Source organism: Haliotis cracherodii, unplaced genomic scaffold (genome assembly GCF_022045235.1).
Source record: "Haliotis cracherodii isolate W230 unplaced genomic scaffold, xgHalCrac1.p SCAF_10, whole genome shotgun sequence".
NCBI classification, from domain to species: Eukaryota; Metazoa; Mollusca; class Gastropoda; order Lepetellida; family Haliotidae; genus Haliotis; species Haliotis cracherodii.
Window position 1 is genome coordinate 9,252,583 of NW_027266265.1, and position 12,917 is coordinate 9,265,499.

The window sequence follows — 12,917 nt, forward strand, 5'->3', positions numbered from 1 at the left end:
ATCCAGTGATTGACATCATGACCATGCATCCATGCAATTGGGATACGATGACATGCACCAACCAAGTCAGCGAGCCTGACCACCCGATCCCATTAGAGCCTGTTAGGACAAGTAAAGTCGCCTTTTACGGCAAGCAGACCTATTCTAACCCTGATCTTCTGAGGGATGGACGGAGGGAGCGAGCGAGTCTAGTTTACCACTTTATCACTCTAAACTTTACTGAACGTCATGGAAGGTGCTGACACATCTACAAAAGAAACATACATGTCTGAAAGTTTTTTTTCTCCACAACACTTTATTTTTAAAGAAACTTGTTATTTTTCAGCTTATTCTGGAACACATCCCATCCTCCTCCAAGAATATTAAACTGAAGCCACCAAATGTTCGTCACCCCGCCCCTAACAGTAGAGAGGGAATACATGAAGTGTGTGTGTGTGTGTGTGTGTTTGTGTGTGTGTGTGTGTGTGTGTGTGTGTGGCTGCTTATACTAGACCGATCGCGAGGATAAATATTACAAGCATCCTTCCTCTTCCTATTCCTGAATCACTGGTTGCAGTATGAAAATGTTAGCTATCACCGAGTATCCTGCTCTGCAGCAAGCCTCCTAATAAAACTTACTATGCATTTCTGCCCACTCTTTGATTCATATAATAAATATCCTTGTAAACAGATACATCTTTAGTTACTAGTATTTGGTTGTGCCTCGTCACCTCCTTGGTGCAACGGTTGAACAATGCCATCATTTTATTTCTGTGGAAACTGTCCATCTTCCAACACTTTATTAAATATAACTATTAGATCAGGTAGGATGTGTCAAAAAGTGTTAAATCACCTCAATAACAATTCCATCAAGTCCAGGAGCTTTTTAAAACTTATATTTTTTTTAATCGCTGAGATTATCTCTTCCTCTGTGATAATCCTGTTAAGCTAATCACCATAAATATCACGTATGTCATCTTTCTCCAATTCCTCTCTAAGAAATGGTTCAAAATTATCATCTATAGCTTGTTGATTGTTCTAAAAAAATATAAAAAGAGTTCATATACAACTATTCCTACTTTGGAGTGAGTGAGTTCAGGTTAAGAGTCACATCAGCAATATTTCAGCCATATCAAAATCAATTTATATATTAATGATACACAAAATTAAACTATACAGCCTCTAGATAAACGACAGTAAAGGAACTAGATTTGGAGTAAAATGGTGATGCAATTTTAGTGTCCAAAGTGCTGCCAAAAGAGGCCTACATCATGATCATCACTATCGGAACTACAAATATACGATATATGGACCCCCCTTCTCTCACCCCAACCCCCCACAAGGGTGAGTGACTGACTGGTTCTTATACTGTTACGCCGCTTGGAACATTTACTCCAGTGAAATCACGGCGTGTCAGCTTAATGTGGGAGGGTAGCCGGAAGTGATGCGGGTCTCCGAGTGAGTACATGAGAGAGCTGGTTGAACGCCCCATTGGACGATATTGCTGTTATATCACTGCCTGTCACCTTGATGTGGGAGGAAGGCCTGAAATGATGTTTACCCTTTGGTCAAACGTAGAACAAGGGTATGGTGGTAGGGTAGAAACTTAACCGTGCGAACCAGGATTCGACGACATCGTTATGGAAATCGTCAGATGTGTTTATAGGAATGAGAATTCAACTCTAATTTTCCAACTGAAGTAAAGTACGTTTATAACGAACATGCTTATAACTAACTGACGGATATAACGAACTGATTTTTTTGTCCCGACTATTTGCTATTGTTATACTGTATATATGCTTATAACGAACTACGGTTATAACAAACCAAAGTTAGTGGTCCCTTTGAGTTCGTTATAACCGTAGTTTACTGTATTGCATGTTTGGACTTAAAAATCCAGTTGTAGACAGTTGATGGATGTATCTAAAATGTTGATTTTAGAGGTTTTTAGTTCTTTAGGTTTTCAAATATTTGAAAATGAGCAATTAACAGAGCCAATTATCTTCCTGGGTGTAGGGAAAGAGTACAGATGTAGTCATCTTGTCTACCAAAAAGGTGTTCCCAAGAAGTTCGACAAACTTCTCTATTTTGGACAAAAATTTCCTATGGTTCATATCAGAAGTTCAAAACTTGCAAGAAAAAGAATAAAGGCCAGCTGTCAGTTGTATGAACATAGCCGAATACTTTCATAACAAAATGTTTGAATGTTTTAAAATTTGGCAGTTGTCTTACGTCATACCTTTGAACGAGTGGAAAACATGTCTAAACATGTCTATCCAGAGTATCTGAAGTGATGGCACTTTGATGGCTGCACGCATATATATATCTATAAAGACAGCTATCTTACACAGCGGACAGAGACTACATTTGACATTTCAATTATACCCACATGAAGCAAAAAACACCAATTTTACGTCCCATGAGAATACTGCTAGATCTTAAGGCACTCTTCAAATAGCATTAGCGACGCCAAGACGGGCGTGATGGCTTTGTTTGCAGTATGCTACGGGTTTAGGGTATGCCTCGGAGTACGCATTAACTTGGATGGCATCATGTCGTTTACTTAATCATTGACTTCAATATGTTGGTGTTAATGAAGGTCTAAACGCTGGTATGACGCGGGGATTCAACCGCCGACCTTCCGCTCTCCGGGCAGACACTATATCTACTCGGCCACCAAGGCGGCCTACCATTGGTTAAAATTGATAGCTTGAGAAGTGAACGGAATATACTTTTTCCTTTTTCATTGTTCGACCTGAGTTGATTAGACATGCGTAAATCCCGTTCATGTAGACAGATGTGAAATTGTCCATATTAGTAGAACTTTGTCGGATAAACGGATCAGATGGACGCAGTAAGGTATCTTTGTGTATACAGTCAACCCCTTTTTTGAAGGCCGAGGACCAGATAAATACGTCTAGTCATCTTCAGACGTCAGAAGGAAAGTTATAACTTAATTGGGACTATAACTTGTAACTCTTCGGATTGTACATTGATTTCAAGACAACCAGGAATTCCAAACATCCAGTTCGATACATCCGGGTTAAATAGAAAATACAGAACGTGTTTGCCGCTCTCAACATCTTGTAAGCCTATGTATGGGAGTTACGATCATCTTAGTACTAAGATCGCGTTGTGCAGGTGGGCCTAGATGTTCGGGCTTTCCGTCTGACTAAGTCTGGAATAACGGTGTTGGTTTGTTGTTGAACGCAATATTCAAGCTATATGACGGCCGTCTGTAAATAATCGAGTCTGACTACCTGATCGCGTTGGCCTCCTCCTGCGACAAGCATGGGTTGCTAAAGAACTTTTCTACCACGGATCTTCACGGGTCTCAGGCTATAACGATGTTTCACCGTACACCAAATGACTTTGTGCATCGACATCCATTCAGCGTATATTGCAACGTCACAGTGAGTGAGTGAGTGAGTATGGTTTTACGCCGCTTTTAGCAATATTCCAGCAATATCACGGCGGGGGACACCAGAAATGTGCTTCACACATTGTACCCATGTCGGGAATCGAACCCCGGTCTTCGGCGTGACAAGCGAACGCTTTAACCACTTGGCTACCCAACCGTCACGCAATGTCACAGCGATACAGAGCACAGAGCTACAGAGCACGGTGATCACAATTTTAACCACCGCTGAGATTTCCCCGTGATACGGGGCCAAGAAACGTGAAAGCATTAACCACTAGACTATCTTATCAACCTGCATGTGTACAAAGTTTAGCCCAAAATGTATCATTTCTGGTGTTTTTGTTTGGCCCAAAACTAACGCTGCTTCTTATTTGGGACAAACTCATTTGGATGAATAAACCAACACTGATACATTGGTTTAATCGTTGTATTCTGGAAGAAACGTAGTTGCGTCCGGTATTAAAATGCCTTTTTCGGAGCAATTCATTGAAGTTGAGTCAGTTGAGTGATGCTTAAAAGCATTTGAGACTCATAACCTCCCACTCACCTCAACATACACAACATGCACAGACATAAGATGCCTCGCGCGATATGTGCAGTTTGCTCGTTGTTTTCGTGGAAAACCATTCGTGACCAACTCGTGTTATTCCGGGACAAGCTTGCAGGTTACGGAAAGGGGCGAGTGGTGACGAATGGGGGCATTCGTCACCACTCGCCCCTTTCCGTAACCTGGAAAAAGACTCGTCCCTCTATCGATGAATGTCATGTGCGAAAATACGACAAACCAATCAGAATGCGCGTATGATTTTAAGTTCTTCGTCAAAGAATCCCTCAGAAATATTTTTTGATTTTACATGTCTTGCATCTAAAATATACCCAAGACACAGTTAAATGTGTTCAATCAAACTGTATAATTCCGCACGTCCCAATGTGCTTTATATTGCATCTGAAATATATATAATCCATGGGGAAATAATATGTGAACCATTTCGCAACGAGTTGACATTTGTTTTGGGTATGCCCTTTTGCGCTAAGACGGAACCCGGTCGCAAAAATGGCCATGAGAGGGGCACGAGTCGCTATTCGGCTTGTCCCGGAATAACACGAGTTGGTCACGAAAGGAATGGGGTAAAAACAGGTTAGAGTTACCCGCCCATGGATTAAAATCCGGAAAACAGTACGGCGGGGTTGAAAATGACGCGGACGGGGACCAGTAACATGAAATACCTTTTTGAGGCCTCATGATGGAGTACACGGCCACATGGATGGTATATATAAACGTATTCCCCGAGGGAGAAACAAACCTGCAACAAATCTATCTTACCGCCATGTTAGCATTTAACAAAATTCGAAAACAACCAAGAAACGAATATTGCCAGACGATAATTTGTTTGTGTTTAAGGCTCGTCTAAATCACATACATCTTAAGTCAATGTTTATGCGACGCTGTTTCGCTGTAAGGAGCTTGAAATGCAGGATCTGAATAGAACGGACGGGTCAGCAAAATGTATTTTGGGATGAATCACAGTATTTTTCCAGTTGTAAATAGCTGTAGTGGGTACAAGAAAGTCACGAAAACATCATTGAAATTCAAGTTCTTTATATGTAAGATAAATATAGAACGTCAATGCCATAGACTAAAAACACCCGGTTATAATATTCATATATTATACAGATTCATTTGGCGTAAAAGCAAAATAACTGTGAAAATTATATGAATGGATCGTTGAAAATCAGTGATGACACAGGTGTTCGCGAAAAGGGTTAGCACGTCGACGTCCCGCCCTACCGATAGCACCCGCCACTTACGCAATCTGCATAAAAGAGTAATGGTTTGTTGTCTGACGCCTCATTTGAATGTCAATAAGATAATTGCCAATATATACCACAAATAGCTACTCACTTGAAATGAAAACTTCCATTTCTGTATCCAAAGAAAGGCACAGTGTACGTCATCATCCATATGTCGCCGCCGCCACAGTCGAAGTACGGCAGGCTCCAATGGCCGTCTTCGTACGTCACTGTAATGATGCTGTCGTTCAGGAAGGGCCCGTGGGTTGTTTGATTGTACCGCCATTGCTCAGTACCTGAAACAGCCAATATAGGTTTTTTAGAAAAGATACAAACAGTCTTAATAAACAAAGGGTAGGGTGGTCCGGTCGTCTGGGGCACCGTTACTCGCTGTGAGTCCCATAGACCAAAAACGTGGGTTCGAACCCCGGTTCGATCTGATTATATTTTTCGGTAACTCAGCACGATACCTTTTTCACAAAAGTGGTAAACGTCTGAGACCTGCATCACTTCGGGCTTTCGTCCCACATTTAGCTAGCACGCCGCGATATAAATGAGATACTATTCAAAGCGATGTTAAACCACGTCACTATGTTTGTTTGTTGTTTAACGCCGCACAGCAATATTCCAGCTATATGACGGCGGTCTGTAAATAATCGAGTCTGGACCAGACAATCCAGTGATTGACATCACGAGCATCGATCCACCCAATTGGGATCGATGACATGCATCAACCAAGTCAGCGAGCCTGACCACCCGATCCCGTTAGTCGCCTTTTACGACAAGCATAGTCGCCTTTTACGGCAAGCATGGGTTGCTGAAGACCTATTCTACCCCGGAATCTTCACGGGTCACGTCACCATGTATTTTTCAGGTCTTTCCCACATTTAGACCATAAATAACTTACTGTTAAACACTATTCTAACCGTGCTTTAGACAAGTATGGAACAAGGAACGCGCTTGGTTTGTGTGAAGGATATTAACACATGTTTACAGTGTAAACAAACCAAATATAACAAGAAGAAACTGGTTGTTTCTGCTAGCATATTGACGAAACTTCCCACATCGTTTCTGAGTGGCCTTGCCTACTGAGTCACCCGTGCTCCTACCATATAACAACAGCCACTAGAAATTGCCGTAATAATAAACACTTTGACCTTCATGTACCACTACGTTCGACCTACATAGCTTCGGGGGCGTAAATGATGAAATATGACTTGGCATTTTCAGAAATCAAACAAAACAGGGCTATTAAACAGGAATAAAAATGACATCTATTTTCACGCTGAAGGTAAAAGCAGTTTTGATATTTGGCTAAAAAAACTACTATAGAGAATAAGGAATATACGATACATTTGGAATCAGTATGGTAACCTAACCACAGAAATAATCCGTCGTGCAAACAAAATTAATCAACTGTACAAGCGCGATTACATTTGCCATCGTTACCTGGTAAGTGTGTGGCGAAAAGCTCAACATTTATATAACACACATTACAGTTTATAGATATTAGGCCTTGAAAAGTTCAAAACTGTGTCTTTCCGTCGTACGGGTCATGTACATATGAAACATCAACGCCAGAGATTATCCAGACTCGATTATCCGGCAAAACAGTTTTCATTGACAAAAACAGGCAAAATAGCATGCAAGTTATATGAATGGATAACCGAAAATCGGTGTTCTCGAAAAGGGTAAGCACGTCCTGTGCTACTGGTATCAGCCGCCATTCACACAATTTACAGGGATCTGTTTGTTGTCCGACACCGTACAGCTGTAGGGGCCACGGGTGGCCCAGTCGTCTAAGGCGCCGCGATTCGCTGTGCAGAGTTGCGTCCCTTAGACACGCCAGAAACCTATGATTGTGGGTTCGAATCCCGGTTCGCCCCGATTATGTTTCTAGTTTTGTCAGCACCATACCCTTGCTCGTGGGTTTCACTGAAGCGGTAAACGTCTGAGACCTGCATCACTTCGGGCTTTCCTCCCACATTAAACTGACACACCGTGGTGTCACTGGAATACTGTTAAAAGCGGCGTTAAACCCAACTCACTCAGCTGTTCACCTGCGATGCGCCAGCGACATGTATACATGCTACAGAACAATCAGTGGTTGGTTTTGTTCGGTGAAACATCCGGTTTTAAAATGTTATATATAACGGTCCGGATTGCTCAGGTTTTAACGGAAGCTGTATCTTAAGTATGCCACCAAGTCTGCTAACGAGTTTTATAAGATTCTTGTTTGATGTGAAGACAAAACAGAAAAGCCTGGTGACGAGGTTCCTTCTATAGAGTTACAAACATTACGGTTGCCTTCCGCATTGACGTACAATAGAGATGCCCTCTTCGAATATTCTGTAGAAGGCATGGTGCATGGACAGTGTGCCCGCGAGGTGTCCATTGACCCTCAAAAGAATACATCGAGTCTGTATGTTGTAGATAAACACGCCCAACATGCAACATATCACATTCAATGACCGTGATGCAATATTCAGCGGGAAGGATGAGCTTGGACATGAACCAAGGGCCATCTGATTGAGGTACATCTAAGGGACGCAACTCTGCACATCGAAATGAGGACCACGTGTAGTCGTACGTACTAAAATCCTGATCAATGCTTTAAAATGAAGATAATATGTCCACTGAGTTACCGACCAATGATATTGCTGTGTTGGGTGTTGGGGATTTTGCAAAGCGAGTAGACATTTTTTTAACCAGATATTTTAAATTTAAATTAATGCAATTTTTGTTGCAGACAATTTTTTTCCAGTCTGAAGCTTATCAACTTTTATTTCAAAGAATTTTCTGTGATTTTTTAAATAAAATAAATCCCAGCTTCCAGCTCTCTCCCTCCCCCTACCCCACCCCCTTACACCCCAACCCCATACACCACACCCTGGTATATAAAAAAGTTGGCTATGGCTTGATACGGATAAAAGTTTAAAACTTTACATAAAGAAACGAGACCATATCAAAATTGCATTTATGTACATTGATCGAAAGAACATTCTTATCAGTGCAAAATACGAGATGGGGACATCTATATTACTTATTAGTATTGATGTATGCATTTATTCTCAAAACAGTATCACCGAAAAAATAATGAAAAAATAGTTTCTGGAGAATTCGTAACAAATTGGTTCTTGTTATGAATGCTCCAAGACAGTCGTTCTATGAATTCTTAAAGACAGTCTTGATATGAATGCTTCTGGACGGTGTTGCCATGAATCCGTTAGGAAGGTCTTGTTGTGACTTCTTCAGAATGACATTCAATGAAATCAATAGCTGTTTCTATAAAGAATACCCCATCTCTGAAAGTCTTGAAATGAAATGATCGGATGTAATCCTTAGGGTACATTGTTAGACCTTCGGGCAAAGAGGCTGGGTAACTATTATATCAATCTTAATCAATTAGTAGGCTGTTCGGAGGCACTTCATCTTCCTACTGTAGAAAATGTCATGCTACATCGAAGGTGATGGTGTTATTATCAAAACGGATCGTCTCGTATATCATAGATCTTGAGATCCAGCCCGGTCGTCAAAGGAGAACTTGTCGAATTAAACACTGACTATCTAGGTATTTATTTCAGTCTCTCATTATATCTATTCTTCCTAAGGCAATGTGGAATTGCAACTGGAATCATATGATTTGTCATTTGAGAACAACGTCATTTTGTATACAATTAAACCTATTTCACCCGACCCAAGTGAAATCGTTCGAACAATGAAATAAGTAACGGTGAGTGAGTGAACAGGGTTTAATACTGCTTGGAAAAGTATATTATTTTTACCACGGCGATTCGGCCAGATATCGGAGGAAACCCGAACGCTTCAGGTCTTGGACGTTTACCACTTTGTTTGTCAACACTATACGTGGGTTTCACCAAAGAAACATAATCAGGGCGATTTGGGATTTGAACGATCTGAAGATTCTGGCCCGTCTAAGGGACGTAACTCTACACAGAAATTTGCGGCGTATGAGACAAATAGCCACCGTCAGTAATATCTATTAAAATAAATGTAGATGTTCCATACTGGATCAATGGGGTCTCTTTTCTATTTAAGTGGAAATACGTAATTGTGTTATTTCTCTGCTTTTAAATCACGTAAAGGCCAAACTTAATTACATATTATATATAAATACATTGTGCCTATGCCTACCATATATCATTCACAGTAAACGAGAGGTAGAAATGAGCGCAGAATTATTAATATCCATCTCTGCTACTATTAAGGAAAGACGTGACGCTCAAATAACGCCAAAAACTAAAGTAATTAATATCTTATGAAATATATACCCTTGTTGCTAAGTTTTACAACACTTCAAACAACAGAAAATAAAAACATCAAACAAGTTTTCTTCGATACTAAAGAAAGAATTAACGTCTTCTCACAGAAGTGTTCACGTAATAACACGAGGCTTAAACGCTGATTTTATATTTTATACTTGATATGGACCCGAGATAATTTTCTCTGCTGGAATTGTACATATAAAAATAGTCGTGAACTTTTTTTCCACTGACATCAGTTATGCAAGTTTTCTATTGCACATAGCTTCTTGGATTCAAAGAAAGAATGTGTAAATATTCTATGCATTTATCTAATCGTCGTCTGCTTGCCACAGTCAATCGCATCGCTAGACGCAATGCCGTAGCAACATGCTCCCGGAGGACAAGGAGGCTCCGTGAGTCTGTCACCACGTCTCTAAGACGTCACTGATGTTGTGGCCAGCGGTTCACACAGCTTTGCAGAGTAAGTTTAAAATTAACATCACGATTTTTAATATACCAAGCGAGAGAATGTCGACTGGATCTGTCTATTTTGAATGAGTGTATTCCCGTGCGTCCTCAAGATGGTTGAGCGACGTGGATTAGTTTGTACTATATTTGATTTCCTGGAAAAATATTCAGAAGATACCGGCCTGCCTTTAATGATACATCACCAACAGTTTATACAGAAGAGGAACACGACGTCTTTGAGTGAGAGAATAGTGGGTGAGTTGGGTTTTACACCGCTTTTAACAGTATTCCAGTTATATCACGGCGTGTCAGCTTAATGTCGGAGGAAAGCCCGAAGTGATGCAGGTCGATACCCACTTCAGTGAAACCCACGAGCACGGGTATGGTGCTGACAAACCTAGAAACATAATCATTGCGAACCGGGATTCGAACCCACAATCATAGGTTTCTGGCTTGCCCAAGGGATGCAACTCTACATAGCGAATGGCGGCACCTTAGACGACTGGACCAACCGTGACGGGAATAGAGCATTAAAGTATGCCCCATCTGCCTGGGACGAGTAAAGCCTAGTTCAATGAAGCTTGTGGTTGATAGTCAGAACATTGTCGAGGTACGTGGACACGGAGTCATTTGGGTCTCCGATATTGCAATCAAAACAAGAGTTATCGGCCCTGAGGCTATGGACGTGGTTAATTAATTGAACCTACTCCAGGGGAACTAGCGAGAGCATTGTCGACGTTCGAGGACAAGCATCAGTGACGCAACTCACTGTAATCCTCCAACATCAATCTAGCACTATCAATCCCAAAGACTGGCTAAATGCTATTCTGTAGGTTACTGTGCTTAAAATATGAGGTCCACTCAAACATAGCAACCATTTCGACCACTAAATCACCATTAGTTCAAACACTAACGGGGCGGTCGGGTAGCCTAGTTGTTAAAGCGTTCGCTCGTCACGCGGAAGGACCGGGCTCGATACGCCGCACGGGTATAATGTCTGACTCGTTTCTGTGTCCTACGCCGTGATATTGCTTGAATATTGTTAAAAGCGGCGTAAAACCATTCTCACTCACTCAAACACCAATATGGGGTATTAAAGGTTTATCTCAACCCAGTCGTAACAGGCGACCAGCGGGATGGGAAGGTCAGGTTTGCTGACTTGGTTGATGCATGTCATCGTACCCCATTTGAATAGATCGATGCTCATGATGTCAGTCACTGGATCGTGTGGTCCAGACTCGACTAATTACAGACCGCTGACGTATAGCTGGAATATTGCTGAGTGCGGCGTTGAAGAACAAACACCAACAACATCATCACAGCAACATCCAGACGAAGTGAACCTTTCCGTGCATGGTATTACATACGGAACACAAATATGTCAAAGCCTATTAAGAGTTGCATGGAGATGCAGGGAATGTATATTATCATATGTACGAGCTATCGGGAAATACATCAGTACAGGTAATTACACTGGTGACTATTTAATGTTTATTTGTTTGTTTATTGTTTCAAGCCGCACTCAGCAATATTCCAGCTACATGACGGCAGTCTGTTAATAACAGAGTCTGGAACAGACAATCCAATGACTGACATCATGAGCATCGATCCACGCAATTGGAATACGAAGACACGCATCAACCAAGTCAGCGAGCCTGACCACCAGATCCCGTTAGTCGCCTCTTACGACAAGCATAGTCGCCTTTTACGGCAAGCATGGGTTATGGAGATCTATTCTAACCCGTCTCTTCATGGGTCTCTTACATTAGCGCGTCACAGCACCAGTGGTATTACTCGAAGCCTCATCTTCAAATCCCGAGATTACACATGTTAAAATAGCGTTACAAGACCTAATCGATCTTACAATCCATGGGGAAACTTATAGGTTTCAAGACACATGGTACCTATATGAACCCAGTGTTGCTCATCTATGTCCTATTTCCCAGTCTTTACTCCCATAACACAATCGCACAGAGGTATCGTATTCAGAGAGTACAGGGTCTTATTTTCACGCCTATAATTTTCACAGCTATTTTGCTTGTGCCGCCCCGTGGAATCTGTTTCGGGGATAATCGAGACTGGTTTTCCTCAGGCGTTGACGTTTTGTGTGTAATTAGATTGAACCATCACACAAACACCTGTTAACATATGTAATGACCGTTTTGTTTGCATATTTTGAACATGAGATTCGAATTGACACGCACTGATACATAAGGTGAAGTGAAATTGGGTTTAACGTCGCGTCCAAGACCATTGCACTTATAGAGCGACGTGTGTGTGTGTGTGTGTGTGTGTGTGTGTTGGTTCTAGTCCGGACTTATGCCGATGTATAGTCCTAACTCACTGAGATACCATGCCGCAGTTTAAAATGAATACCCCACTCAGACACAGTATACTCACTCCGAGCCGACCAGTCCTTGATTTAGCCCCTTAATGCCGAGTGCCAGACAGGGTACCAACAAGTACCAACTTTAAACGTCTTTTGGTATGACGCGGCCGGGGATCGTACCCCGGACCTTCCGCTCTCTGGGCGGACGCTCTACCTCTAGACCACGGAGGCAGTCGCACTCATATGAACGGTTATATGACATGATACCCTTCTATCTAACAGACATGTATATTTACTATGAAATTCCGGCCATGCTTTGCACTTCGTCAAATGTCACTTTTACAGTGACAGATTTGAATTCGCCATCATGTAAATGTGACAATGTACAGATACAAGTCAATATATGCAGGGTATCTTAGTCCCGCTTGCCAACAGAGGAATATGTAAGGCGTATCAGCTATTTGTGTCAGTGTTATGTGGGAGGGATGTGGCGTCCGTTGATGTAGGTCAGTGGTGCTTATATTAACACTCTTGTGAATTCACGAGCACGAGTATGGTGCTGACATACTTTGGGAGTTTGGATGACCAAATCGACCAGCTGATGAGGAAACGGCTAAGGGGTCTAACTCTGCATAACGAGTGGTAGATTATGGGCTAAATTTGT

The 12,917-nt window shown here is 41.7% G+C and overlaps 1 protein-coding gene across 2 annotated transcripts in view; it reads right to left on the bottom strand.

The window, feature by feature from the left end:
* The window catches only part of LOC139446204 (probable G-protein coupled receptor CG31760), a 266,996-nt gene that overhangs the window by 113,476 nt on the left and 140,603 nt on the right, over positions 1-12,917 (bottom strand). For both annotated transcript variants that reach the window (XM_071227532.1, XM_071227523.1), the window contains exon 3: positions 5,304-5,487. In XM_071227532.1, coding sequence (XP_071083633.1) covers positions 5,304-5,487 — 184 coding nt within the window. The remainder of the gene's footprint in view (positions 1-5,303; positions 5,488-12,917) is intronic.